The following is a 26,978-nucleotide window of genomic DNA, read 5'->3' as shown; positions in this document are numbered from 1 at the left end:
TCCCCCATTCATTTTAGTGCAAAAGAAACACAGTGCACATGGGGATGGGGTGGCATAATCAACTACCGGTATGCATATATGTGCCCAAAAAGCAACAAATACTGATCATATTTGGTGGGTTGATTTCTGTTCCAGGCATATGACAGATAAGTAAAGACCAGCAATTTCTGCTCCCTTGACTTTTCCCCCCTGGGAATTCTCCGAGATCCCATACTATCCCTAATTTCTAACCATGGTTGAGGGTTAAGGGGAGGCTGATCAGTTGGCTGCTTCTTCCCCCATTGCAGGGCCTTGCTGGGGCTTAACCAGAACTAAGAGTTCTTTTGGCAGGCACCAAGATTTTCCATTGCTACAGCTGGCCAGTGTATGCTTTTAATCATGATTTGAAACCAGGGGTTGAAGCTTGTTAAAACTTGTCAGCTTTAGGAACTTGGCCCTTAAATAATGAAGGGACCCATTGTTCTTAGTACTAGAAATTGGGGGGAAACCCTTGGCCAAAAATCTCCATGACAAATTCTGCTTTCAGAAAGAATCACAGGAACAATGGTATGTCCAAAGAATGTGTGAAGGGGCATTCTGACCGTCCATGTATTCAGTGGAATATCAGAACAGAGCACAATGCTCTCTATGCAGTTGTGAACCCTGTACAAGGCTGTATTTCCAATTATGCTTACATAGCTTGTACATGTAAGCTTGAATTAACTTCTAATAAATGCATGAAGGTCAGGGAAGGACCAGCAGACACAGTTCTGCTCCCCACCCCACATCTCATGGAAAGGGCTAGTCTTAAATACATAACAGAGGATTGATTATGTAGTTCTGTCCTGCATACATTGGATTTTATGCATGCATGTGCTATGCATATACATTTTGCCCACATCCAGCTGTGTGACAGGACAGGACTGCCTAGAGAGTAGGATGGGAAGGTGCAGTGTTATTCTCCACTGTGTGTAGGGAGAAGGTTGCCGGCAAGGTATTCCAGAGGGGTTCTTTTACCAGCTATTCCTTTTGAACCAATACCCTTGTTGCTTTCTTTAATCTTTTATAGCAGGGGGTAACTAACTTCTGTACTAAAGACTGGTCCAGGTACCCCAACAAAATGTTCTGTCCCCTGCAAGGCCCCACCGATATTTGGCAGTGGTGGCAAATGTATATTTTAAAAAGTAGACACTGTTTGGGTAAACAGAGAAGCTGAATCCTCTCTGCCCATCCCAGAACCCTGGTGGGGATGCAGATTGCTCCCTTTCATCACTAAACAGATCATTAGATGAGCAGGGAGGGGGCATGGGCTCCCCCTCTGCAGCTTATTTGCCCTGAGAGGGTAACTGTGTTTGTTTGTTTGTTTGTTTGTGTGTATGTTTGAGTGTATGTTTGAGAGAGTAGGGTGGCCACAACCATTTCTTGCATGCCCTCCCCCCTGCCCCCAATGCTTGGCCAAAGGAGAGCTTGGCCCTTAGACCAAGAACTATTAGCCATCTCTGTTTTATAGGATGCCGTATCTGCATTAAAAATGAACCAACTCTTTTCCTTCTTTTACCTTTAGTAGGAGGTTAAACTGTGGTTAAGTAGTTACTCAGAGGGGGTCTTCCTTCCCGGTCGTCTTCACTTCTGGTGTGACTGGGAGAAGGCAAGGGGTGGGGGTGGGGGCAAGAGTAAACCTCCTTTGCGTGTACGCATGTTACAGGCCTTGTTAACTTCTGTTCACTTTCTTGAACTTCATGAAAGTCATGATTGAACATCAGTGCTGTGGTGCTTGAAAAGAATTAAAAGAGAGAAAATCGCCCCTGCTGAGTGCTCCAGGTGTTGCCTGGCAAACAGAAGAAAGCTGTAATGTATGTGATTCTCCAGATCAGGTCTAACCATGTACAGGCCTATGCCCTATTCTTGTTCGTAACAACACCGGGGTTCTTAGCAGCTCTTGGAACCAGGCCTTCTAATGATTTCCTCACTGATGCCCCATTTTCAGCCGGGTGCAATTTATGCTTATCAAAGAGAGAAAACGGGAAAGCTTTTTCCTGTATTCTAAAAAAGATGAAAAGGAGACAGGGAGGAGGAGAAAATGGTGGTGACGAGGGAAGCAAGCGAATAAAGGCTGGTTAGAGAAATCAATTAAGCTGTAAAAGGTTAGGCTACTTGCCGAGGCAGGCAAGATGGGGAGAAAGCGAGAAAAGGATAAAAAGGCCCAGTTAGTAGATCACAAGAGTGGCAAAGAATTCGATTAAGGGGGAGAAAACATAGAAAAGGTTGCTTGCTAAGAGACCTTCATGTTGTGTTCCCTTCACATTCAATTCTTTAGAAGCAAAAGCACAAATTGGGGGTAAAAGTACAAGTTAGATATGGCTTTAATCATGTCATTTGAGGCAATGGGAGAATTTGCCTTCCTGGATCTCTTCCATGAACAAAAAAGTAATTCCAATACACTTTAGGCAGATTTGCTAGAAATCTGGGAAGCTGTGTGCATAAACAGCTTTTTCACCTGAGGTAAGGCATACACACCAAGCTAAGATAAAGCTTTGAATAATCCCTATTAGAAGTGAATGTAAAGTGTGAAGTATCTCTCCAGATTAATAGCTTGGATGGAAACATAATATCTCCTAATAATGGACAGAAAGGCATAGTACACCAGAAGCCTGGCACGATAAGAAGAAAGAGCTATAATTCTCCATGTGAGAGGTAGCAACTATTTAATTTAAAGAGATATAAGCCTGGTGGTTTTTTCATGCCCTTCAAATTATTTGCCGTGCCATTTGATGTGTATTTATTCAGTAGTAAGTTGTCCTACCTACAATGGGACTTACTCCCAGGTGTGTGTGCGCATAGTCTTACATGCTGTGTACACACAACACTTTTAAAGCATATTCAAAGCACATTATTTCCCTCAAAGAATTCTAGGCACTGTGGTTAAGGGTTGTTGGGAATCAGAAATCTGATTAAGGGAGATAATGTGTTTTGAATGAGCTTTAAATGTGTAGTGTATACACATCCTTACAGCGCAATCCTATACTGAATTCAGTGGGGCTTACTCCACGTTAGTAGGCATAGGATTGCAGCCTTATTTGCTTTTAATAGGGTTGGGCAACATGTAGCCCTCTGGATGTTGTTGGACTAGAGTTCCCATCTTCCCTGACCATTGGCTGGCTGGGGGTTGATGGAAGTTGGGGTCCAACAATATATGGAGAGTGACAGGTTGCCTACCCCTGCCTCAAAACAAAGCACCATCTGTTCCACTGATTCTTAACTCCCATTGTACAGTATTGAGGACTCCTGCTTGGGTTTGCTCATTCTTTAAGTCTGCCATCATGTCAGTATTAGCACTTGTCCTCTTGGACAGATAGCAATACGGGTATATGAATATACGTGGGAGACCCTGTTGTTTTTTAATTTTCCATTGCTACTATGTAGTACGCTTTGTTTTTCTTGCTGAGCATTATTTCATGATGGCATTTATAAGCCTTGTTTTTAAGTTTGTTTTGAGTAGTGGTCAATGGTCATGTGTTGTAGTTCTATTAGATGTGCTGGAGGGTGCGTTTTGCTTTTAGATGAAAGGTGGGGTCAACATAAAAATGCAAAAAATGAAACATAGGAAAGTGCTGTAGACAAAGAGATCAATGGTCAAACAGATCAATGGTTCTCACACTGTTGCAGGGGGAACACCTGCACTTCAGGTACCACAATGAAAATAACTGAGGAACATGCTATATGGTCAAGGGTTTCTGTGGTTTCTAATACATACAGAAAAGACAAGTCACCTGTCTGTTTACAATGTAAGATAAAAAGCAGCTTGTCTTAGCATGGTATCAGATTAGTAAAGTGGGTTTTATAAAGAGGGTTAACCTCCTTACACAACTGTGGTTCATCAAACTCCCCCCCCCCCCGTTTTAGACTTTGCCTTTGTTGCTCTGTATTTGACCCCAGTATCTGTCGGATTAAAAAAGTACTCATTATATAAGGTAGATGGGTTAAAGAGAACGAACAAAACAACATATTCATAAGATAATCAACAAATAAATATTTATAGTCATTATAGGCCATCTGCATTGCTGGGCTGCCCATTGACCCTCAGAGGTATTTGTTACCTTGGTAAAAGCAGAGCTGAAACTGTCAGAAGAGCATCAGAGGAGCCTGCTGGATCAGTCCAATGGTCCATATAGTCCTGAGTCAGATTCTCACAGTGGCCGTCCAGATGTTTGTTGGAAACCTGCAAGCAGGACCTAAGCACACTCCCCTCCTGCAGTTTCCAGAAACTGGAAACTGTTTTTGCAAACTGGTTTTTTCCTATTCAATATTGTCATATTAACATTAATTGTCTTCTTTTTCTCCCATCCCATTTATTTATTTTTAAGATGCATGTCTAAAATGTTTAATATTTCAACAATCTCCATGCAGTATTCACTGTTGTTCAGGACTTTATGTGTTAACAAGACCTTGAACATGGCCCAGGAGCTGGTCAGCAGCCAGTATTGTTTCCTCAACCCAGAAATAATATGTGCGCATCCACTCAACAACTTGACTCCAGTATTCTGCATCAAGTGCAGCTTTTGGACCAATCCCAAAGGAAGTTACACACTGAATGCATTGCAGCAGTCTAATTGTGAGGTTACCAACACATGAATCACAGTGGCTAAGCTATCCCTGACCACCAGTCTAAGCTGATAATGGGTGCTTCTTGCCACAAGTGTCATCTGAGCCTACACACAGTGACAAAGATGGATTTAAAAGTACCCCCAAACCATGCACCTGTTCCTTCCCTGTCCAGAACTGAACTCCCCAACTTCCAGACCTGGGATCCACCACTGTCTCTGTGTCTTACCAAGATGCAGTCACAGTTTGTTGACCCCCCACCCCAATTTGATGGAACCTGGTGCCTTCCAGTTGTTGTTGAACTACAATTCCTATCAGCCCCAGTCAACGTGGCCACTGGTCAGGAATGATAGGTGTTATCAGATACCTGGAGGCCCACAGGTTCCTTATCCCTGTTAGCCTTGTGAATTTATTTCATTTTTATTGTTGGATGTATGGCAGATATGAGTTAACCACCTAACATTCCTTCTCATATTTTTGCCTGCTAACCAGATTCCTTCTATTTTCTTTCCATAACTTCTTTTTATTTGCACTTTTTTCCTGTTCTGCCTTAATTGTTTCTTCTGTTTCTTTCCCACCAAGCTGCACTTAACTGCGTCTAGCTGTGAAAGTCACATTGGTTACCAGTCAAGGCAGCGCTGCGCCGAGGATGTGGCTTTTATGCTAGTGACTTTGAATCCAACAAATGGGGAGGGGGGAGGGAACTTGCTTTGGATCCTGCAGGAGGAAACCATTTAGGAGGTCTTAGCATGACTCTTTCAAGGGCAATTTCAAAGGTGATTTGATGTAGCGTCCCCTGCGCTGCAGCTTCAATGTGTCTTCCTGCTGTGGTTGAGGGGGCAGGGTGGGGGTGGTTTCTGCATTAGGAAAGGAGGGCGAAGTATTGGCTTTTGCTTGTTCTTTCACTCTTGAGTGGGTCTTTATATAAAGATATGAGAGAGGGGATTGTGTTCAGGTGCTCTTACACATGTTTAGTGCTGGATCCAGGGCTCTCTTCTCTTTGCCACTGTAACTGCTGCCCATCTCTCTGGGCCCAAACTGCACCGAGAGCCCAGATGGAGGGTCAAGATTGGCATGTGGGGATGAGGTTCCACCCCTCTTGTATAAGCTTTCTGCAAGCAAATCAGGATGAAAGCCCAATAAATAGGTCATGTGGAAGCACCCAGTGAGATAATTGCTTCCCCCACAAAAAAGTAGTTTATTTATTTTATTTTACACTCTCCATCTGAGGATCACAGGGTGGTTTACAGTGTAAAAATAAATAACATAATAAGCAAAAAAATTTAACCCCTCTCCCAAACACAATGTCTTCCCTCCCCCTAGAAGTGGCAGGAGATTGCTATATGTTTTCACAGGGAATTAATATTTGGGGAAATTCAGGGGATCAAAATTTTGGCCCAGCCTCATATAAATAAGAGGAATGATGGGCTGCTATAATTTGACCTACCACTGCTTATATCAGCCCTATTGCTCTTTGAAACTTTGTATAATCTCTTTGTATATTCTTAATAATACAGGACATTCATCTATGTACTATACAATTTTTTGTATTGATTTCTGACTTTAATAGTCAATTTATTACATTCTCCAAAAGGAATGTGAAATTCTGAGAAGAACAGTCTTAAGCAATTGTGTCTTTTTCTCATCAGTCTCTTTCTAACAAGTATATCAGCATACTTATGCTGAGGAAGGTGGAGTCTAGATAAATATCTCTCCTTGAGGAAACCATTGTGAGATACGTTGGGCTTCAAAGGTGTGTTTGTGTGTAGATGGGAAGCTGAGACAAGAAGACTGTTTCTGTGTCCTACTAAATCTGAATTCATACACTGTGTTCATCATCAAACAGTAATTTGTTTGCAGCATCAAGTGGTGATTTGTGTGTATGAAATGACCATTACTGATTAAATAAGACAGACCTTTCGTATCACTTGACATCCCTGGAGCACAATGAAGGCCGTTTACCTTTTCACTGCCACTCAACCAAGTGAAAAGTTTTCGAGTAAGGGCATGTACATGTGTATACAAATGAGTCCTTCAGAGTAGGTCAAAATATGTCTTACTGATTTTGATGCTCCGTGTGTGAAAAATGCTTCTGTTGTGTTAGTCCCCTCCTCAGATCCAACAGATGTCTTGTGGCCACTTTATTAATTAGGGATTTAAGGAAAGATCATGAAGGAATGAGGACCTTTAAGATTGCAGAGATGTTTTCTCAGATTATTTGGATCCATCTCCCACTTAAGCCTCATTGATTTGTGTGTGTATCTATACACACACACACACTCACACTCGTTGGACAAGTGTATTGGCAAGGCAGCTATGGCAATAGCTTGCCTCTCCAAAAGGGTATGGGAGAATGTGATGCTGAAGTTCAATACCATGATGAAAGTCTACCAAGCTTGTGTGTTGAGTACATTACTTTATGGAAGTGAGTCGTGGGCAACTTACAACCGTCAGGAATGACACCTCAATGCCTTCCACATACACTGTGCCAGGAAGATTTTGAGTATCGCATGGCAGGGCTGAGTTTCAAACAAAGATGTGCTCCGCCAAGCCCACATCTCCAGCATGTTCACACTCCTGTCTCAGCAATGTCTACGCTGGCTTGGTCATGTCGACAGAATGAAAGATGGCAGGATCCCCAAGGACGTGCTTTACAAGGAGCTGGCTTCGGGCACCAGACCCGTTGACGCACCAGCTCTGTATTACAAAGATGTCTGCAAATGAGACATGAAGGCTGCCATGTGGGAATCCCTTGCAGACAACCACAGTGACTGCAGAAAGACAGTCAGGTTGTGTATCCACAGCAGTGACCACAGGAGGAATGACTGCTGGGAAGAGAGCAGAGAGAAGAAACACTGTGGTGCTTCAGCAGAAGCATAACTGGATGCTTTCATCTGCCCCAGTTGCAACAAAAAAGTCTCCCGTATTAGTCTCTACATCCACAGCAGGTGCTGCAACCTTCCAGCAGTTTATGGTAGTACCAAAAAAATATTGGGGGAGGCACAAAAGGGACAGAGGGGGCAGTTTCTTTCTACATTTTGTTGGCGCAGGGGGAAGCTGCATTCCACTCTTCATAAAAGATAAATATTTTGCATGAATGCTCCCATTTGAAATATATTTTCTCTGAACTCAGCCCTATTCATTTTGAGGATGGAGTTTAAAAGTTTTTGTTCCAACTCACATGAAACATGACAGAAGTGAGTCTATGGGGAATTTTCTCTCCTGACCACCTCCTTTCCGTGCTGCATACGGTATATGCATAGATTTCACAGACATGGTCATCTTCACAGGACACGACTGGCTTATCCCAGTGCATATCGCCATAATGAAATATATCCATCTGCTCTTGTCGCATGTGGGGATCTTAAGGTTTTTAATTTACACCATTCCTTTTTTAAAAAAATATTTTTTAAAATTATAGATTTATTCAAAAAAGAAAACACGCACACACATAAAACAAAAAGGGGAAAAACAGGAGAAGAGCTCCCAGAACAAAAACGTCAGTTCATATTCACAATATAATAAAAATAGAAACGTTATTGAAATTTACACTATTCCTAAATGTCCATTTAGAAAAGCATATGCCAAGATACTGAGAAGCACTTTTACGTCAGGTTTGTGGTGTCTGCTTTTAAAACAGCAGCCTCAACCACCCAAATGTGCACTCCTTTCACCATTGTGGGTGAAGGTTTTAGCTGTATAACTGGATGGTATTTTGAAAAGATTGTTGAATAGTCATTTCATACTCACAAATCATCACTTGACACATGGATGTACTTGGCTGGTGAAGTTTTTTCTTTTTTCTTTGCAGTTCTATATTTTGTACAAGGCCTCTGAAGGCCTAAAAATAGTTAAACTTACCTTAATATGAAATGAATGAAGTTGCTGGGTAGCTGCTGAGGTCGGAATGGCTGAAGCTATTTTTACTCTGCAGTTTTTTCTAATATTGTGGCTGTACGTATTCCGGCCACACTTCTCGCTCCCTGCGTGAGAAGCGAGCAGACCCTGTACAGTGATATAACCTAGTCTTCATTTAATGGGTCAGCAGCAGGTGAGTGAATATAATGTAGGAAGGGAATATCTGCTCATACCAGAGGTGGGTCAGCCCAAGGGTCACATTCCTCCATAGGCAGCCTATGTCTGCTGTGTCCAGTGCTGAACAGGGCCAGAAGCAAAAGTAGATCTGGGCCCAGCTGAGACGTTTTGAGGGCCAGCCAGCAAGGCCTGGAGGGCTGCATAAGGCCCTTGGATCTGAGGTTCCTTATCCTTGACTTGTCCTGTATACCTGAAGGAGCGTCTCCACCCCCATCATTCAGCCCGGACACTGAGATCCAGCACCGAGGGCCTTCTGGCGGTTCCCTCATTGCAAGAAGCGAGGTTACAGGGAACCAGACAGAGGGCCTTCTCGGTAGTGGCACCCGCCCTGTGGAACACCCTCCCAGCAGATGTCAAGGCAATAAGCAACTATTTTACTTTTAGAAGACAACTGAAGGCGGCCCCGTTTAGGGAAGTTTTTAATGTTTGATGCTGTACTGTTTTTAATATTCGGTTGGAAGCCACCCAGAGTGGCTGGGGAAACTCAGCCAGATGGGCGGGGTATAAATAATAAATATTATATTGTAACTATTTACCCATCTGCTGCCTTAGTATGCGGTGGGTGTCACCCCAGACCACCTCCTGCCTGCCACCAAACTGCTGCTGTCTTTCCTCTTTCAGGACTTTTAAGGAGCTCCAGGTTAGTGGCCATCACTACCTTTTTGTGGGTGTGAATTCCATAATTCAACCACATGCTATGTGAATAAGTATTTACTTTTGCCTGTTCTGAACATCCCAACATCCAGCTTCATTGGATATCCCATCTAGCATTGTGTGTGTGAGGGGAAAACCTCTCACTACCTATGTTCTCCATACTATGCATAATGTTATACATCTATTTCATGTCAACTCTAATTCACATTCTCTGTAAAGTAAAAAGCCACGAATGTTGTAAACGTTCCACACAGGAGAGTTGCTCCAATCCCTTGATTGTTTTTCTTGCCCTTTTCTGAGTTTTTTTCAGCTCTGCAATGTTCTTTACGAGGTGAGGCAACACCATAGATTTGTATAATGGCATATGATATGGACAAGCACAGGATTTTCACAACTGCTGCACACTAGGTCAACACCTTCACCAAGCTCTCTGTTATGACCTGAAGGTCTCATTCCTGGCCAGTCACTGCCAGTTCAGACCCTGTGAACATATGTGTGAAATTGACCCCCCCCCAATCCATAATTTTCCACTTGCTTAAATTGAATTGTATTTGCTATTTTACTCCCTTCACCCAGTTTGAAAAGATTCTTTTGGAACTCCTTGCATTCCCTTTCTGTTTTAACCACCCTGAACAATTTGGTATCCTAAACAAACTGCTACCTCACTGCTCATCTTTAATGCATAAAGCCTTAATGACCCTCCAGGTCTTTAATGAACAAGGCCTTAATACTGATCCTTGATGGCTTCCACTTTCTTCAGTCCTTCTTCGGGAGAGCTGTCCATTCATTCCGACTTTCTGCTTCCTGTTTCTTAACCTTTTCCTTTATGTGTTTTGACTCTTGAATCTGACATAGTACGACTACTTTTGCTATGTTGTAAGCTGCCTTGAGCATTGTTTGAACTATGGAAAGGTGGCATACAAATAAAATGTATGTATGTACCCTGTTTCTCATATTTTAAGACATACCCATAAAATAAGCCATAGCAGGATTCTTAAGCATTCAAGGAATATAAGCCATACCCCGAAAATAAGACATAGTGATAGGCGCAGCAGCAATGCCGGCCATGGCAGGAGGAGGAGGAAAAAAATAAGACACCCCTTGAAAATAAGCCATAGTGTGTGTTTTTTGAGGAAAAAATAAATATAAGATGTGTCTTATAATATGAGAAACACGGTATGTATGTATGTATAGTAGTAAGTTGGAGGATAAGAAAATGGAATTTATGGGAAATGCTGTACTTGACTTTTTCAGAAGGCATGGATGCTGAGCACAAGTGAAAAGATCACTGTCTGGGTTGGGAAGATGGACAATAACTGCTAATAAGGAGATGGAAAACTCTGAGCTAATTCAATTAGGTGATTGAATTTGGTAATTGATTTTCCTGAGATTTCACGACCTGCATGTAGATGATAGGGAACTCGTCCTTTGCAATGACAAAAAACATGATTTCCATGTCCTAGTAATGTGAGGAGAATGCCATTTCTGTCAGCTTGCAGTGCCCATAATTCTCTTCCACTTTCTAGATGGGATAAAAAAATGTCATCTTAAATCATTTGAACTGTTATTGTGATTGCATAATGCGTTTATAGCATGGTGCGTGCAGTATCTTGTGTGTGTACTTACATGACAATGTAGTGTGCATCAGCTTACCCTTGTACAGCTCTTGCTGCAAAAGTCACATTTTCTATCTTTCATATAGAGGTTCCACTTGCTGTTCAGAGACCAATGTAATGATCTCTAGCACAGAGAAGAACAGATATGAGTGTATGGGTATTTTTGAAGTAAGCAATAGTTCAATAAGAGGAAAACCAACTATTCCTTAACTTTACAAGATTGTTCATGAAAGCAATGGTTTCATTTAACATACAGCATAGGTTGCCTGTGTGCCTTTGTGTCCTGAAACCTCTTGCATTGATTTGAGCTCTTTCATTTGATATGAAAAGCTGAGACACTTCTGATGAGTGGCTCTTTTAGAACCAAGAGCCACGTTCTCCCTTTTTCACCAACTGTTTACTGGAGGGATTATGCTATGTTATGTCATTTAATCATATTTTAAAACTGGTTTTTTTGGGGGGCAAGCTCACCCAAAGTGGTTTGCAATGTTTAAATCCCCCCTCAAATGCCATGGATGAACAATAAATTAAAGTATTAACAAACAAGCCTGTAAAAATCAAGGCTGTGTTATCCAGACCAGAGGTGGGAACCTTTCTGGCCCAGCAGGGCCTGATCTTTATTTCCCCCATGTATTTGTCTAGCTTCTAGACAATAATCTAGTAAGTGAAGTAAGTTTGCTACCATGATTTGGAACATTATTATAGACCAGAGGTGGGACATTTTGTCCCCACCAGATGTTATTGGACCCCAACTCCCATTAGCCCCCCCCCCCCCCGTTAGTGATGATGGGAGCTATATTGTCTGGCAAACATCTGAAAGGCCAAATTTTCCCCAGTCATTCTGTCAAAACAGTACCTCAAAGAATAACTAATCTATTACAGCATACATTTTTGTGGACTTTGTCCTTTTCTAAGGAAGCAGAAGAGCTTTTCAGCCTGGTTTTAAGCTGGAATATACTTATGCCTCAAGCAGTATATATGTTTGATTTTCTCAACACCTCTGCTCAGATTGACCCAGTGTTGATTCACAGATCCTGCACATATATGTTTATGCTTTAAAAACATCCATAGTTACATGTACCGTGGGGTTCCGTCTACCCCCAAGTCTAAGAAATGAAGTTCAGCTCACTTATGAACTATAATGTCACTAGGGTGGCAAAGCCATTTGTTTATTAGGCTATGGAATAAATTTACACCCAGGGAAGGAAATCTGTATGTTGGATGCTTACATGGAGACTGCGTGGGGAAATGGGCCATGAGGAGAATTGCTCGTGGGGGCTTTGACAGCAGCTCAACTGGCTCACACCTACTTCTGCACAAACTCTGCTCTCGTTTGCTAACATTGTGAATCTCTTTTGGTTCTAGTCTTCTAGAATTGAAACAGCTGTGCATGTGTGTGTGTTTCACCTCCTCTGAATGTGACTAAGTGTTTTTGATGCTGCTGCCAGCCCCCTCAAGAGATGAGTGAGTTAAGAATGGCTGCTGTGGCATGAAGGCAGGTTTCAAAGTTCATATATTTCCCCTGGACTTTCAGGAAGACACGTGTTCACATGCTGTTGGTTTTTGTGTGTGTTTGTGTTTTAAGAACTCGGCTGAGAAGAAACGATCACAACTTGCTTTTGGCTAGACAGTTGTTCTAAATTCGAGTCCCCTTTTTCTTGTTCTATGAAAGTTTCCTATTGCTTTGGTTCTTAGTGTGATGTAGATGTAGAAGTATGTTTACAAGAGTGGGAGTTACAGGTAGGTAGCCGTGTTGGTCTGAGTCGAAGCAAAATAAAAAAATTCCTTCAGTAGCACCTTAAAGACCAACTAAGTTTATATTATGGTATGAGCTTTCGTGTGCATGCACACTTCTTCTGAAGAAGTGTGCATGCACACGAAAGCTCATACCATAATATAAACTTAGTTGGTCTTTAAGGTGCTACTGAAGGAATTTTTTTATTTTACAAGAGTGGGAGGAAACTGTGCCCTGCATCTCTTCAGAATCTTGCTTTTTCTTACATATCTTGGAGTTTGCAATTCAGCCTACTGGCTCTTAATCCTTGGTGCTCACAATATTAGCAACAAAAAGGAGCACCTCATTGCAGAGGTGGGGCTTACTCTGCCCCTCCCATGCGTTGTTGGATTTCAGCAAGGGTAGAGCAGTGATAGAACATTCACTTTGTGTGCAGAAGGTCTCAGGTTCAATGCCCAGCATTTTTAGTTGGGTCTCAGACAATGCTGAGCTTGATGGGTCCTAATGGTCTGACAAGGTATGGCAACTTCCAGACTGTAGCCAGTGTGGCTGAATCTGGACAGCTACAGCTTTCCCATCCCTGCTTTATGGCATAAGCTTTTGCTGCCCTTGGTATTGAAATCTAGTAGAGGAAACGTTGCACTCAGGAAACCTTGCAGGCAGGAGGCACAGCTGTCAGATCAGAGTGGAGGGGGCTGTAAACACTTAGCGTAACCACACCGAATGCCACAAACAGCCAAGGGAACTCTTTGCACTGATGTCAGAAACTGAGCTCCATTTTACTTCGAGCGCACAGGTTTCCTTTCCTTTATAGTGACTTCCAATCTCGTACTTCAACAAAACTATCTTGTTACAATGAAACATCAGCAGGCTAATATGTTGGGAAATAGACTGCTGTTGTTTTTACCTGTCTCTTATGGGGGCGACCCTTCCTATTAGGGTTGAAAGAGTTCAGTATTTTGTTAAGATGTGCATCTTATTTTTATTCAGTAGTTTTCTCTGAAAAGGATGCTCACACCTCATGGCACTGTTTTAAACCGCCTGAGTTCCTTCCATCTAGCTTGGTACTGTCTACACCTACTGACAGTTCTTCACTGGTACTTCAGACAGCAGCTTTTCTCAGCTGCAGCTAGAGATTGAACCCACTACCATGTGCTCCATGACTGAACTACAGCCCCTCCACACATGGATTGGAGCCAGCATGAGTAGGGCAGTTTCCACAAGAATGGAAATTTATGACCTCATTTGGTTGAAACGTGAAATAAAACCCTGTCATGACAGACCACTGAAACAATGTGCGAAGAGGCTTACTTTTACCAAGAGACACTTTTTGGGATATTTTTTTTGTCACTTCCAGGTTTGGTGCGATGCATGCGTGCACAGTTGCACACATATTGGACTGGCCTAGAACAGTCACTGCCTGCAGTGTAGTATTTTTTCTTCTTCAGAACATGCTTAGGTAATGTTTACAAATGAGAACAAGAACATCAAGTGATACTGAGGATAATCCTAAATGTATTATTTAAAAAAATATTAAGTGTGGCGCGAGCAAATTTTTATTCTGAAAGCGTGGCCCAGAGAAAGAAGTTTGAGAACCATGGCTATACCCATTAACCTGGGAGCTCCATTTGATCTTTTGAGTAGACATGCATTGGATTGCAATTTTCATTGCTTCTATTAATATATGAACCAGAGAGCGGCCCAGTACTCCTGGAGAACAATCACGTGCCCTAAAACATGAAGGTGTACATGTATGAGAGACTGTCCTCTTTAAATGTTGCTGTAATTTGACTTTGTTCCATGTGATGCATACTTGTGTATATTCTGATCAGCCTTTAACTGGTCTTTATTGAGATTGTGCTTTAGTCCCATTGAAATCTATACTCAATTTCATGCAATTCTTTTAAGTTCAATTAATTTCATTTTCCTGAGAAGCCAGATGAGGCCATTGCAGCAAACTGCCATCAAAGAGTTTTGCAGCACCTTAAAAGACTAATACATTCATTATGGCAGCAGCTTTTGTAGACTACAGTTGACTTCATCAGATGCATTAAGCATTATGCTGAAGTGCAGGTGTCTATACACATGGTAGTGGGGAGGGAAATATAAACAGTCAGATCAAAAGGCAATGAAAGTGCATAAAAGTACTGTATACAAATGGCTATTTGACCATTCACAAAAAAGTTGTTGGTGATGAGAAAACCCTGGCATTGGTAAGCCGATTAATGACACAGAGTGCGATTAAAAAACCCTGCCCTGATTCAGTCCACTGAGTCTCTTGATGAATTGTAATTCAGTGGTTTCACATTTCAGTCTCCATTGGAAGCTCCTTTGTTCTGGAATGACCAGTTAAGGGTTAGAGCTTGCTGTTTGATCATTGTCATTTGAGACTGGAATTCACAAAAGCTTGTGCCATAATAAATTTTGAAGGTGCCACAATACTCTTTCGAATATTTTCACTGGGACTTTAGTGTAACTTTATTTGGATCTGAGTCCCTGAGTACTGAATTTTCCTCTAATCCCCACCTTCAATTTTCTCTCTGCTGCTTCAAAGACAGCACTGTAATCTTTCCTCTAGAGCAGGCAAATGTGAATATGGATATACAGTATACTGTACTTGCATCCTTTTTTGCAGTGTTTCTCTAGGAACCATTGAACAGGCTGGATGAGTCTTTAGATAGGGATGGGGATAAGCATCTCAGTCTAGCCCAGGGGTCAGCAAACTTTTTCAGTAGGGAGCTGTCCCTCAGACCTTGTGGGGGGCTGGACTATATTTTGGGGAAAGAAATGAACGAATTCCTATGCCCCACAAATAACCCAGAGATGCATTTTAAATAAAAGGACACGATTCCCAGACTGCCCGCGGGCCGGATATAGAAGGCAATTGGGCCGGATCCTACCCCCGGGGCCTTAGTTTGCCTACCCATGGTCTAGGCAACTGTTACTGTAAACAGGACATCTGGAGGTAACCAGCAGTCAGATAAGGGGATGTTTTTAAGCAACAAAACCAGCATGATCTTGCAATCTAGGGAACTTGCTGAGCCAGAACTGGGGCTTGCTTGGTGTTTTTTTAACTCCAAAATAAAGTGGAGAAAAATTTGTTTGTTAAAATATGTGACTGACACAATGTGGAGTTTGGTCATTTAGCTGCAGGAAAGTGGGATGGGGCAGCCGTTAGTGTTTGTGTCATCCATTAATTGTTTACACTTTGACAGCACATTGGTACCGATTCATGCAAATGTTACTGTCTTTTGAACTGTTCAATCACAACTCTAATGAAACCTGGAGGTGGTCATTCTTAGAAACCTTTCAACCTCATTGTCTGTTAATTCGCCCAGTTATCATTTGTATTATTGATCTCTAGTCACTAGTGGAGGACAGATCACAGTTGCTTGAAAACATTCCCTGCTCTTTGCTCATTCACTCCAGCTTGTAAGTACTATAACATGGAGTGTTCATATTTAGGGAGTGACAGTGGTGCAGTGCCTGATTTACATGCAGAATGCCCAAAGTTCAATCTGTGGCACCTCTCAGGTAGTGCTGGGCTAGACCCCTATTTGAAGCCATGAAGAGCCACTGCCAGTCAATGTAGACAATACTGAGGGGGAACCAGTAGTTTGACTCTGGACTCAGTACAGGGCAACTTTCTGAATAATCAACACATGGGTTTCTTTGTTTTTTAATGCAGATGCCAATGCACTAGGCCTGACAGATCCAAGACTCTGCTACATTCTGGATGGGATCCTCTTGATTTATGCTATAATCATCACAGCCTGTTTTGTAAAAGTAAAGGTGAGTCCTAAGCCTCTTTAAAATGGGAAGACACTTGATCTTTAACATAAAAGGAATGACCTGTGAAACCTTATTTTTATTTGTAAACTCTGCGTCTTCAATTTCCTGCACCAATTCCACCCACTTTTTCCAACATGAGAATAGAGGATGAGCACCGATGAGCCGTTGGGCACTTGGATTCATTCGAGAAAACGGCTATCCATGGTGTTTGGAAACTTCAGCATTTCAACAGAGCACTCCATTGGGCACTTGGTATGCTGGATAATGCTTTGAATGGTTATACAGTCATGTATAACCCCAGGAATTCAAAGATGCCTTGTGCTAAGGAACCTCTCACCACTCAGCAGTAGGTTTCTTTAAACTTGCTGGATCCTCCCAAGTCTAGGATCTCTCGATGGAACAAGGAAGTCATGCAAGGATGCTAAACCGGTGTTCTCTAGGGGTTGCTGGACTACAATTCCCATCACCCCTGACCACTGGCCATGCTGACTGGGGGCCTGGGGCTGATGAGTTGAAATTCAGTCATATCTGGAGGATCAAGAGTTCCCCATTCCTGAAGGAGGGTTTCCTGAGAAGTCACTGGAGATGCCTGGCACTTTGCAGTTTCTTCATTCATTCCTTAGGACCAGGTGGGAAATCTCTGGCCTGCAAACTAAACTTCACCTGCCAGTCTTCTCCATTTGGCTCAAGAGACTCCCCTTCCCAAACCGTATACACCTGGCGTACCTCTGATGTCAGGTTTGGGGGTAGGTAGCGATGAGGTTGCAGAAAGCAGGACTGAACACCCCGTGTATCTGCTGATGTGCAGATTTCAGTCCTCTGTGTGGGCATGTCTTGGCCGAATGGAGAAGTGTGGCTGACCTAATGAGGAAGATGGGCCTGGAAGTTCCCCCCTGCTGACCTATAAGCAGGAAGCAACTTAATATGACAGAAACTTGGTCCCTTTTCTCACTGGCATTAAATACAGAAGAAAGCTTTAAATGAAGAAGTGAAAATAGGCAGTGGCCAAAATTGGCAAGAAGGGGCCGCAATGCTTGCCTCCAGCAGAAAACAGCTGATCTTAACATTGGAAACCTTTCATGAGCTAGCCTGAGGGTAAAGAAATTGGTTCACATTCCCACTGCCTGATACACATTGTTTATAACTACTGGAGTCAAAACTTCTGCCCATTGCAGAGTCAAGATGGTGATTAGGGAGGGCATGATAAAGTACCCACTGAGATTCTGATCGAGGAGTAAGTCAATTGACAACCAGCTGCTTGCTTCCAGCCCCAGATATTGGCCAAGTGAAAAGCAAAAACCATCCCTTCAAACCTACTGAAAGATATTTTAAATGGTGGCAGTTGCTGTTTATGGTACTCAGGTGACTCCTTTGCAAGTTGAGTTATCAATGTAAAGACTGAATCTTTTGCCTTTCCCCACTCTGTATTCATATTCACACACAGGTGTGGTAAGCTATGTATACAGAGACAAGCAGTACGACAAGAGAGAAGGGAAGGTGCAGTCCTGTTGCCAACCTTCAACGCAACTTTCCCTCTTGTGTACACTGTAGTGGGGGTGTTTCTGGTTTTATCTATTTCCATGTGCAGATTGTGCACCCATTGTTTCATTCCATCTTCTAGGATGTATGGGATTATGTGGTGCACTTTGTAGGTGATATAGTGTTGGGAATTCCCCATCATTCTCGGGATGAGAGGTGCAAGAATTTGGAGTTTATTCATGTTTTTTTGAGTGAGAGAAGTTAAATGAGAGTAGTTTTTTCTGCCACTTATCCCCGCCCCCTTGCCCCCCCCCGCTTGTCTACGACAACGGTGCCTCATACTGAATGTAAACGAACTGTGAAAAAGACTCTATGAACTGAAAGTGGAGATGCTATATGTACTTTTTTGTTACACAAGAAAACAGTAATAACTAATTAAAAACAAAACAAAACAAAACAAACTTTTTCTCTTGGACATTTGAGATTTCATACTGCCATTAAAAGGTTCCCGATGAACAGTACTTTGGAACTGTTTTTCCATTTACCAAAACATAGGCATTAGAAGGTTGTTTAGCTGCCAATAAAGTTAGGATAAGATTGCAAGAACATTGCAGAGAAACTTTTCAATACTCTATTAGTATCCTAAAACATATTTGATCTTCTTAACGGCTTGGTGCTCTGCATATCACAATGTATGCATAGTTCCTGAGGGTTATGAAAAGATGACCAAAGATCTAGAAATTCTATGATGAATCTACATTTTTACGTGCATTTTTAATATGCAGTTTTCATACACTTACGTAATTGGCATTCTTTGAATTTGGGAACAAGAGAGTAATGGAATCTCCATGAAATGTGTGAATTGTGGGTTTATAAAGCACTATTTATAAATCACTAGCAGAAATTATCCTCATGTTAAAGTCATATTCAGAGATTGAAATGGGCTGTGTTTTCCAGATAAGCAAAGGCTCTCCTGAACCTCAAACTTCTCAGAATTCAGAGGACCTATATAATGTAAGTACTAAACTTATCTTGGGAAATCTTGGGAAAGATTGAGGGCACTAGGAGAAGGGGACGACAGAGGACAAGATGGTTGGACAGTGTTCTCGAAGCTACGAACATGAGTTTGACCAAACTACGGGAGGCAGTGCAAGACAGGAGTGCCTGGCGTGCTATGGTCCATGGGGTCACGAAGAGTCGGACACGACTAAACGACTAAACAACAACAACAACTAAACTTATGTCTTATCTTGAAATTGAATGATTTTTATTTCACAAATAAAATAAAAGAATAATTATAATAGGACAGAGAATTAAATGAAACCAGATTTCATGGATCTGCCCTTAAGATTCAAGTAGAAGTAGGCTTGGACTCCTCCAGAGTCTGGGCAAATTCTAAATGGATTCTTTAAATTCATTGCTCCTTTTATTCAGAGTCCTCTCCAGTACCCCCAGCTTAGCAAGGGGGGGGAGGGTTAATGGCAGTGAGAGCTTCTGGCAATAGAGGTATCAGTAGTGGGTCTCAGGAGTTATGTTTAAATCAGAAGTGGATAATATTTGTTGTATGGTGGACCAGATCTTAATCTGTTCTCCTGGTGAATCAAATTAAGCAGGTGGTCATAGGGATGTCAGATGCTGCTGCACTTTGAAGCCCCAATAGTTAGGACTTCAAAGCACACTGTGGGTGCTTTGGAATATGCTCTTGTCTTTCAGTGTGTGGTCTTCTCCATACTAATTAAAACAGTAGTTCTGCTTTGTTGCTTCCCCACTTTAAGAAACATACATTCTAAAGGGTTTCTGGACAGGGCAGCACTCTCAAGTGTATTCTACTTTTAATCGCTAGATTAAAGTCTTGAGTAAGGCAACCCTTGGCTTACCTGGCTTACCTATTTCCTATGAAAGAGATGGCAGTGCTGTGCTCTGAAAATATGTACAGAAATACTCAAAAGTGTCTCCATTGCCCCACCCATACTTTACCTTTTTGCATGTTACTTCTGCACATTCCTTCATGATGTCAATAGCCCCAAACTGGAATGTAGCAAGTATCTCAGGCTTCCTCAAACTTGGCCCTCCAGATGTTTTGAGACTACAATTCCCATCATCACTGACCCACTGGTCCTGCTAGCTAGGGATCATGGGAGTTGTAAGCCAAAAACATCTGGAGGGCCGAGTTTGAGGAAGCCTGAAGTATCTGATAGGTGTTCACTACAGGCAATCATCTCCCAACCAACCAGGTGTATGCCCATTGCTGAGAGGGGATTTTGCTGGCAATCAGCTGGCAATCATTTTGGAGGCCCTGTGGGTGAGTGGTTCCTAGGTCCAGGAAACTGGTCCATCAGCTGTTCTGGGCAGGGTTGCACTCCCTCTGAAATAACAGCTGTGTAATTGGGGCATTGCCACTAGAAACTCAGATGTATCCAATGTCCAAGAGTGCTTTTTGCCAGCTTGGGCTGGTATAGCAGTTGCAACCATTCCTGGACAGGGGTGACTTGGAGAAAGTGGCCCACACATTGGTAACCTCTAGGCTTGATTACTGGAACACACTTAACATGGGGCTGCCCTTGAATTTGGTCCAGAAACTGCAGCTATTGTTGGTCTGTGGGGCAACCTGTCAACATAGGTATGACACTTCTGTTGAAAACATTGCATGAGCTTCCAGTTTGCTACGGGGCCGTATTCAAGGTTTTATTCCTTGTGTAAGAAAGCACTGTACAGTTCTGGACCAGGCTATTAGATCTGTTGATGAAGATTTCTTGACAGTGCCACAGGCTCATGCAGTAAAGCCTGACATGATTTGAACATGTTTTTGTTTTTTTAGCACTGTAGCACCAGTTCTCTGGAATTCTTTCCCTCCAGAATGCTATTGCCAATATTGTTTGGTTTAAACACTGCCTATCTGTGGAACTTACACTTTTACATGTGGTTTTTGTTTCTAAATACACTAGGATTTATTTTTTGATATTGTGTAAACCTATAAACACTGGAACTAGATAAAATGGTTGCATTTGGTGTTGATTTACACCCATGGAAGGAAATCTGTGCATGGAGACTGCATGGCTGTCAGTAGAACATGAGACTCTTAAGCTCAGGGTTGTGAGTGCGAGCTCCATGTTAGGCAAAACATTCCCACATTGCAGGGGGTTGGACTAGATGACCTTTGTAGTCTTTTCCAACTCTACAGTTCTATGATTCGATGAAAAAAACTCTTCTCAAATCACCCATTTTATTTCTGCAGCATTTAATTCTAGCTGGCTTCACATTTTGAATAGTGTTTAAAAATTCATATTATGTTTCATAATAACGAACAGGTTGTTCCAGTGGAAGCTGGTGCATCAAATTCCTTTAGTGCAATGGAATGTCTCCCCCTATGCCCTCCATAAATCTGCTTGGGAGAGTCAAGAGGAGGAGAGGGTGAATCATTTTATTGGGAAAGCAGAAATGCTTGTACTGACAAAATGATGCCCTTAGCCTGACATAGAATCCCACCCACATTCTATTTTTGTATACCACTCAGGTATTATTTTACTGTAGAGCAGTTGCAGTGTCCTATGTGAAAGCAGGGTTAACCTTGTTTTCCTGTTTAGAATCAAAAGATTCTGGTTGGCTCCTGCTAGAAGAGAGAATGAACTTGCACGTGCAGCTTATACCATGTTGTTACCATGAAGACTGTATGTGTGGTCAGTTCGGTTTCCTGTTTAGTATAAGAGCCAGCAGCTCTAATGCTAGAAGGAAGGTGAAGAGAGAGGCCTGTTGTACAAGGGCTGTGCATGTGACTGTGACTACAGCTAGTCTCTCCTGCAATGAGTAGTAGAGAGAAGGATAATTGGCAGGAAAGTTTGGGATGGCCCTTGTGAATGCAAGGGTTTATATGAGAGGTTATTGGGAAGCCTGCATTGGCATCCCATGAAAGGTGGATGGTGGGAGATTCAGGACAGACGGAAGCAGGTACATCTCGGCACAACGTAGTTGAATTACAAGATTTGCTGCCACAAGATGTACAGATGGTCACCAACTTAGGAGTTTTCAAAGGTGGCTAGACCAGGCACCCCCAAACTTCGACCCTCCAGGTGTTTTGGGACTACAATTCCCATCATCCCTGACCACTGGTCTTGTTAGCTAGGGATCATGGGAGTTGTAGGCCAAAACATCTGGAGGGCCGCAGTTTGGGGATACCTGGGCTAGACAAATTCCTGGAGATCATCAACAGCTACTAGTTACAATGGCTGTATTACCTCTGGCATTGGGGGCAGTATGCTGCTGAATACCTGGTATGATCCAGGTATGGTACAGAAGAGTGTTGCGCTCAGCGTAGGCCACGGAGAGAAAATAATGCTGGACTAGATGGGCTCTCGGCAGGATTGGGGAAAGGGTTAGCAACTTGAGTCTAGGACCAGGATTTTATGCGATGGTTTTAACACGACAGAATGTGATTTACTGAGCTCATGTTTGTTTTTGAGTCTATTTTAAAGACACAGTACTGGTCAGCCCGTGAGGAGTTCAGGACTGCAACTTACCAATGAGCTGTCATTCTTGTAGATGTCCCTATCTATATATTTCATTTCAGAGATTGTCTCATGGAACCAGAGATGAATATGAATCGCTGGGAGCGAAACAGGCAGATGCTGACATTGAAGTAGGGGGGAAAGCCCAGGTACCTTCACTCATCTCATCCTAGTCCTTTTATTAAATTCAGGCCACTCTTTTCTGTGCAGAGAAAATGTCAGCCCAGCTTAGGCAGCCACTGGGACATGACATCCCTGACCTCTCCTAAAACAGCAAAGAATCTGATGGCACTTTGAAGACTAATAGATTTATTATTAAGGATGGGATAAGGTTTTGCGGATTACAATCCACTTCCTTAGATGCATGAAGTGCTACTCTGAGTTACAGGGGTGTGTGTGCACGTGGATGTGGTTTGGTCAAGCCCATTGCCTGTGGACTGAATAGAAACAAAGGATCGTTCACACATTATATATGTCAGGAGGTCTGTGCTATCAACAGCTGTTGACAGCCCCCTCCCCACTGCCATGTGTACATATACCAGCAACTCAGGATAATGCTTCATGCATCATCAAATGCAGCTAGAAATTTTGTGACTAATCCAAGACTAGCATCTCTGCAAGAATCTCTGGAAAGCCTTGCACATCCCCAAATAATTTTTTTATACAGTGGTAACTCGACTTATGAAGACGATCCGTTCCGCAACCGTCTTCGTATGTCGAAGTATTCGGTTGTCGAAGCGCGATTTTGCGCTTCTGCGCGTGCGCCGACCGACCGTGCGTGCTGCGAAAAGACTTCCGGGGTTGTCGACACCTTCGGAAGTCGAATCGTTCGGATGTCAAGGTACCACTGTACTGTCCGCAAGAACGGTTGTGAGTACTGCTTGTTTTTTCCTTTACTTTTCAGCACAGAAGAAAGAAACCTCAGGACAGAGTTTACAGTGTAAGTAAAACCAAGAACTGACCATTTCAGAAGAGCATTTTGGTTTCTTGCCATATTGTTTAGAATTTCTTTAAATTGCTTTTCAGTTTTCTAAAATGACCAGCCAGCTTCACATAAAACCCACCTAAGGACATCAGAAATAACATTGGGAAGTAAATTGTGCTGCCATGTAGGCATCACCCTCATTAATTTATCTCTTTTTGCACACATATGAAGATTTGCCAGTGTATCTGTTTGACTGTTTGTGAGCCCATGGGTGCCAAATACCTCTCCCAGAAGGTGTTTCAAGACCAGCTCGTTTTCATGCTGTTAATGAACCCCTAAAGCAGTCTGCTTTGGTTTACAAAAACTGATATTCCTGTTGCATTTTAGCCTCATTGTCCTGGAGCCCACTCTTTCTTTCTTTTTAAAGAATGTTTCTGCACCTGCATGCAAAGTTCTTTTTTATATGTGTGCATGTCTGTTCCTATGCCATTTCAGCAGCATGATACTTTTGTGATCTCTGTTCCTCTGCTACAGCAAACAGCTGCCATGAAATAGCTTATTTCCTCTCCTTGTGAGGACTGTAAACAAACTTCTCTCTGCCTCCTCCCAGCCAGGTTTATCTTCTGTATTCCTACTCCTTGTTTCTATCTAGCTGCTGCATCCCTTCCTTAGTGTAACTTGAGGGAGAGAAGAAAAACTATTGCTGGAATTGCTGCTTCTCAGGCATTGAGGTGCTACTACGATATCAGCAATTGGTTCCAAAGTCACAGGCACTGAACTTTAGGAAAGCAAAGCATAAGGCTCCATGTACCGTAATCACTTTTCAAATGAATTGTATGCCATTAATGATAGGTAAAACGGTAAAGGGACCCCTGACCATTAGGTCCAGAATGTGCAATTGACCAGACTGTATGGCAGGCATGGGAAACCATTGGCCCTTCAGATCATGTTGGACTCCAACTCCCATTAGCCCCATCAAACATGGCCAATGGCCAGGGATGATGGGAGTAGAAGTTCAGCAACATCTGGAGGGCGTGGTTCCCCAACCTGCTCTGTGGGGTTGTACTCCCTACCATCTGCCCCAGTTGTGGTAGCACAAGCTTGTTGTACAGCAGCAAGTACTGTTGACTACAGCAAACTCCTGTGTGACCTGCCACGAGGCTTCCTGCCCTTTCCTTGTGCAACTAGTACCCCACCAAGGGATGCTCAATTAGTGCAACGTTTGAAATCCTCCCATGTCTGTAGTATGGGAGTAGCAGGGACCTATTTGACATTGGGGGAAATTACCAAGTATAAAGCAAGAGTAAGTGTTGACCTGCAGGGTTTCCCCATCTGGCCTGCAGCATCCCCCCCCTTCTGCAAGTAGACTTGAAAGGAGCCTTTTATTGTATCCAACAGGCGGTTTCTTTCAAGTCTAACTGCAATGTGAAGGAACAAACATTGCCTTAGTCTGGACCACCAATCACATCTCCTTTCCCATGAATGAACACAGGGAAAGTATTATTTTGTTATGTCTTATTTGGCTAGATTCCTCTTTTTGTGGTTAATTTCTCTTAGGACTTGACGTTTTTAATTTTAACTACAATGGGGAAGCAATGTATATATCTATATAGCAAGGATAGGGAACCTGTAAGGTGGCTCTCTAGATCAGGGGTCAGCAAACTTTTTCAGCAGGGGTCCACTGTCCCTCAGACCTTGTGGGGGGCCGGACTATATTTTGAAGAAAAATATGAACGCATTCCTATGCCCCACAAATAACCCAGAGATGCATTTTAAATAAAAGAACACATTCTACTCATGTAAAAACATGCTGATTCCCGGGACATCCGCGGGCCAGATTTAGAAGGCGATTGGGCTGTATCCAGCCCCTGGGCCTTAGTTTGGGGACCCCTGCTCTAGATGATGCTAGACTACAATGTTTATCATCTCTGATCATTGGACATTGCTTGCTGGGGCTGATGTGAGCTGGAAGAACATCTGGAGGGAGAGTCCCTGGTTTCTTATCTCTGACAAAGAGGAGGGGTATGGCAGAAAACAGTACTTAATTCATGCTGACACTATTTTCTGATCTTCCATGGCCAGGCTCTACAGCGGGATAAGATGGGGGAAGCATACAGCGAAATTGGAAAGAAAGGAGAGGTAAGTGACACTTCCTGCCATTTTGGCTATACACATAAGGTGCCAAGGTGGATTCAGGCAATATTCTGCCTGCTTTTTTCCTACCCTGTATTTAAAGCAGTACTGTCAAGTCAAGCAAAACAGAAATTATAGTCTCCTCCTCACCCTTTTGATATTGTTTGAATGACACTTCTGTGATTTATAATTTTTATTTATTACTGATTAAGGGGCAGTTGAGTCAGATTGTGCAGCACCTTCTTAAAAGACCAATCAGAAGCAAGCCTCCCACTCCCCCCAGTTAAACTGAGCCATGTGTGAGTGTAATTATTTGCACAGGCAAAAAAATCTTGGCAGGGAGATTTTGTATTGATGCTGGGCTTCTTTTTTTCAGAGACGACGTGGCAAAGGCAACGAAACAGTTTATCAGGTAAGGCACAGCAATAGCAAGCCTATTTCCCTACAAACTTCAGGGTCACAATCCTATGGAAGCAAGTTGCACAAAAACAGCTCACACAGGAATATTGTTTGCCTTTGCTTTAATTAATGTACATACAAAGGGCTGCTTGTGCAGTATGCTTCTGGGATACATGCACCCTGTCAAATTGGATCACCTTGCTACAGTGGGAGAACAGAGCAAGTGCCCTGTTCCTCACTTTGAGCCACCTAAGAGAATATTTTTGCATGCCCAGAGGTGTTAATGCAGTCTGTGAAGGAACAAGACTACAGGCACTTCTAAGGGCAGTATACAACTTTGCTTCCTCGCTTGATCCAACAAACAATGGACCAGTCACATTCTTCTAAGCTGGACTTTTGTCTTGCTGAGTATCAGCTTGTCACCTTTATTTACTCTGGATAGAAACCCAGAGTTGTTGGGTACTAAGTCCATATGCCCCTGCTGAAAATAGCTCCCGGTAGTTATATTGATTTAGTTATAACTTTGAGTCATCTCATCTTTCTTTATCAGGGTCTCAGCAAAGCAACGAAGGATACATACGATGTCCTTCAAATGCAGCCCCTACCACCACCTTACTAGCTACAGTACAGTTGAGTCTAGCAAGAGGAGAACTATTTCCATGGCGAGCGGGAATCTTGATTACCATTCTCAAGATGATCTATTCAGAAATCTGTTGCCTTCTACAACAAATGCCACTTTTACATGAGCATAAAAACCAAAGCTCCTTTTTAAAGCTAATTTCAAATTGCAGCTTTCAAAGTGTACATAGCTGTAGAGCTTGGGCACTGTGTTGTTGCTCAATTTAAATTTAAGACCAGCTGTTGCGATGGCTATTTCAAAGTCATTTTCTTTTCTAGGGAAAGATGTTTTTTGAAGCTAAATGTGCATTAATGTTGCTCATGTGGAAGGGTTTTGTTCCAAAACATCAGATAATTCTGAGCACCAACAGGTTAACTATCCCCCTCTCTTGTTATAGGTTTGGGTTTTTATTTATAAATAGCAGTTGGGGTTTGGGGAGGAGATATTG

General features: G+C 42.5%; 1 protein-coding gene across 1 annotated transcript in view; it reads left to right on the top strand.

The window, feature by feature from the left end:
• Window positions 1-26,541, top strand: part of CD247 (CD247 molecule) — a 41,372-nt gene extending 14,831 nt beyond the window's left edge. The window contains exons 2-8 of the mRNA XM_035116377.3: window positions 16,370-16,473; window positions 18,910-18,966; window positions 22,517-22,603; window positions 23,359-23,394; window positions 25,462-25,518; window positions 25,889-25,924; window positions 26,462-26,541. Of these exons, the coding sequence (XP_034972268.2) occupies window positions 16,370-16,473; window positions 18,910-18,966; window positions 22,517-22,603; window positions 23,359-23,394; window positions 25,462-25,518; window positions 25,889-25,924; window positions 26,462-26,530 (446 nt within the window). The 3' untranslated portion in view covers window positions 26,531-26,541. The remainder of the gene's footprint in view (window positions 1-16,369; window positions 16,474-18,909; window positions 18,967-22,516; window positions 22,604-23,358; window positions 23,395-25,461; window positions 25,519-25,888; window positions 25,925-26,461) is intronic.
• The last annotated feature ends 437 nt before the right edge of the window (window positions 26,542-26,978 follow it).

This window comes from Zootoca vivipara, chromosome 4 (assembly GCF_965207765.1).
Source record: "Zootoca vivipara chromosome 4, rZooViv2.hap1.1, whole genome shotgun sequence".
NCBI lineage: Eukaryota > Metazoa > Chordata > Lepidosauria > Squamata > Lacertidae > Zootoca > Zootoca vivipara.
Note: the sequence above shows the minus strand (reverse complement) of the source record. Positions and strands in the feature narration are given on the sequence as shown.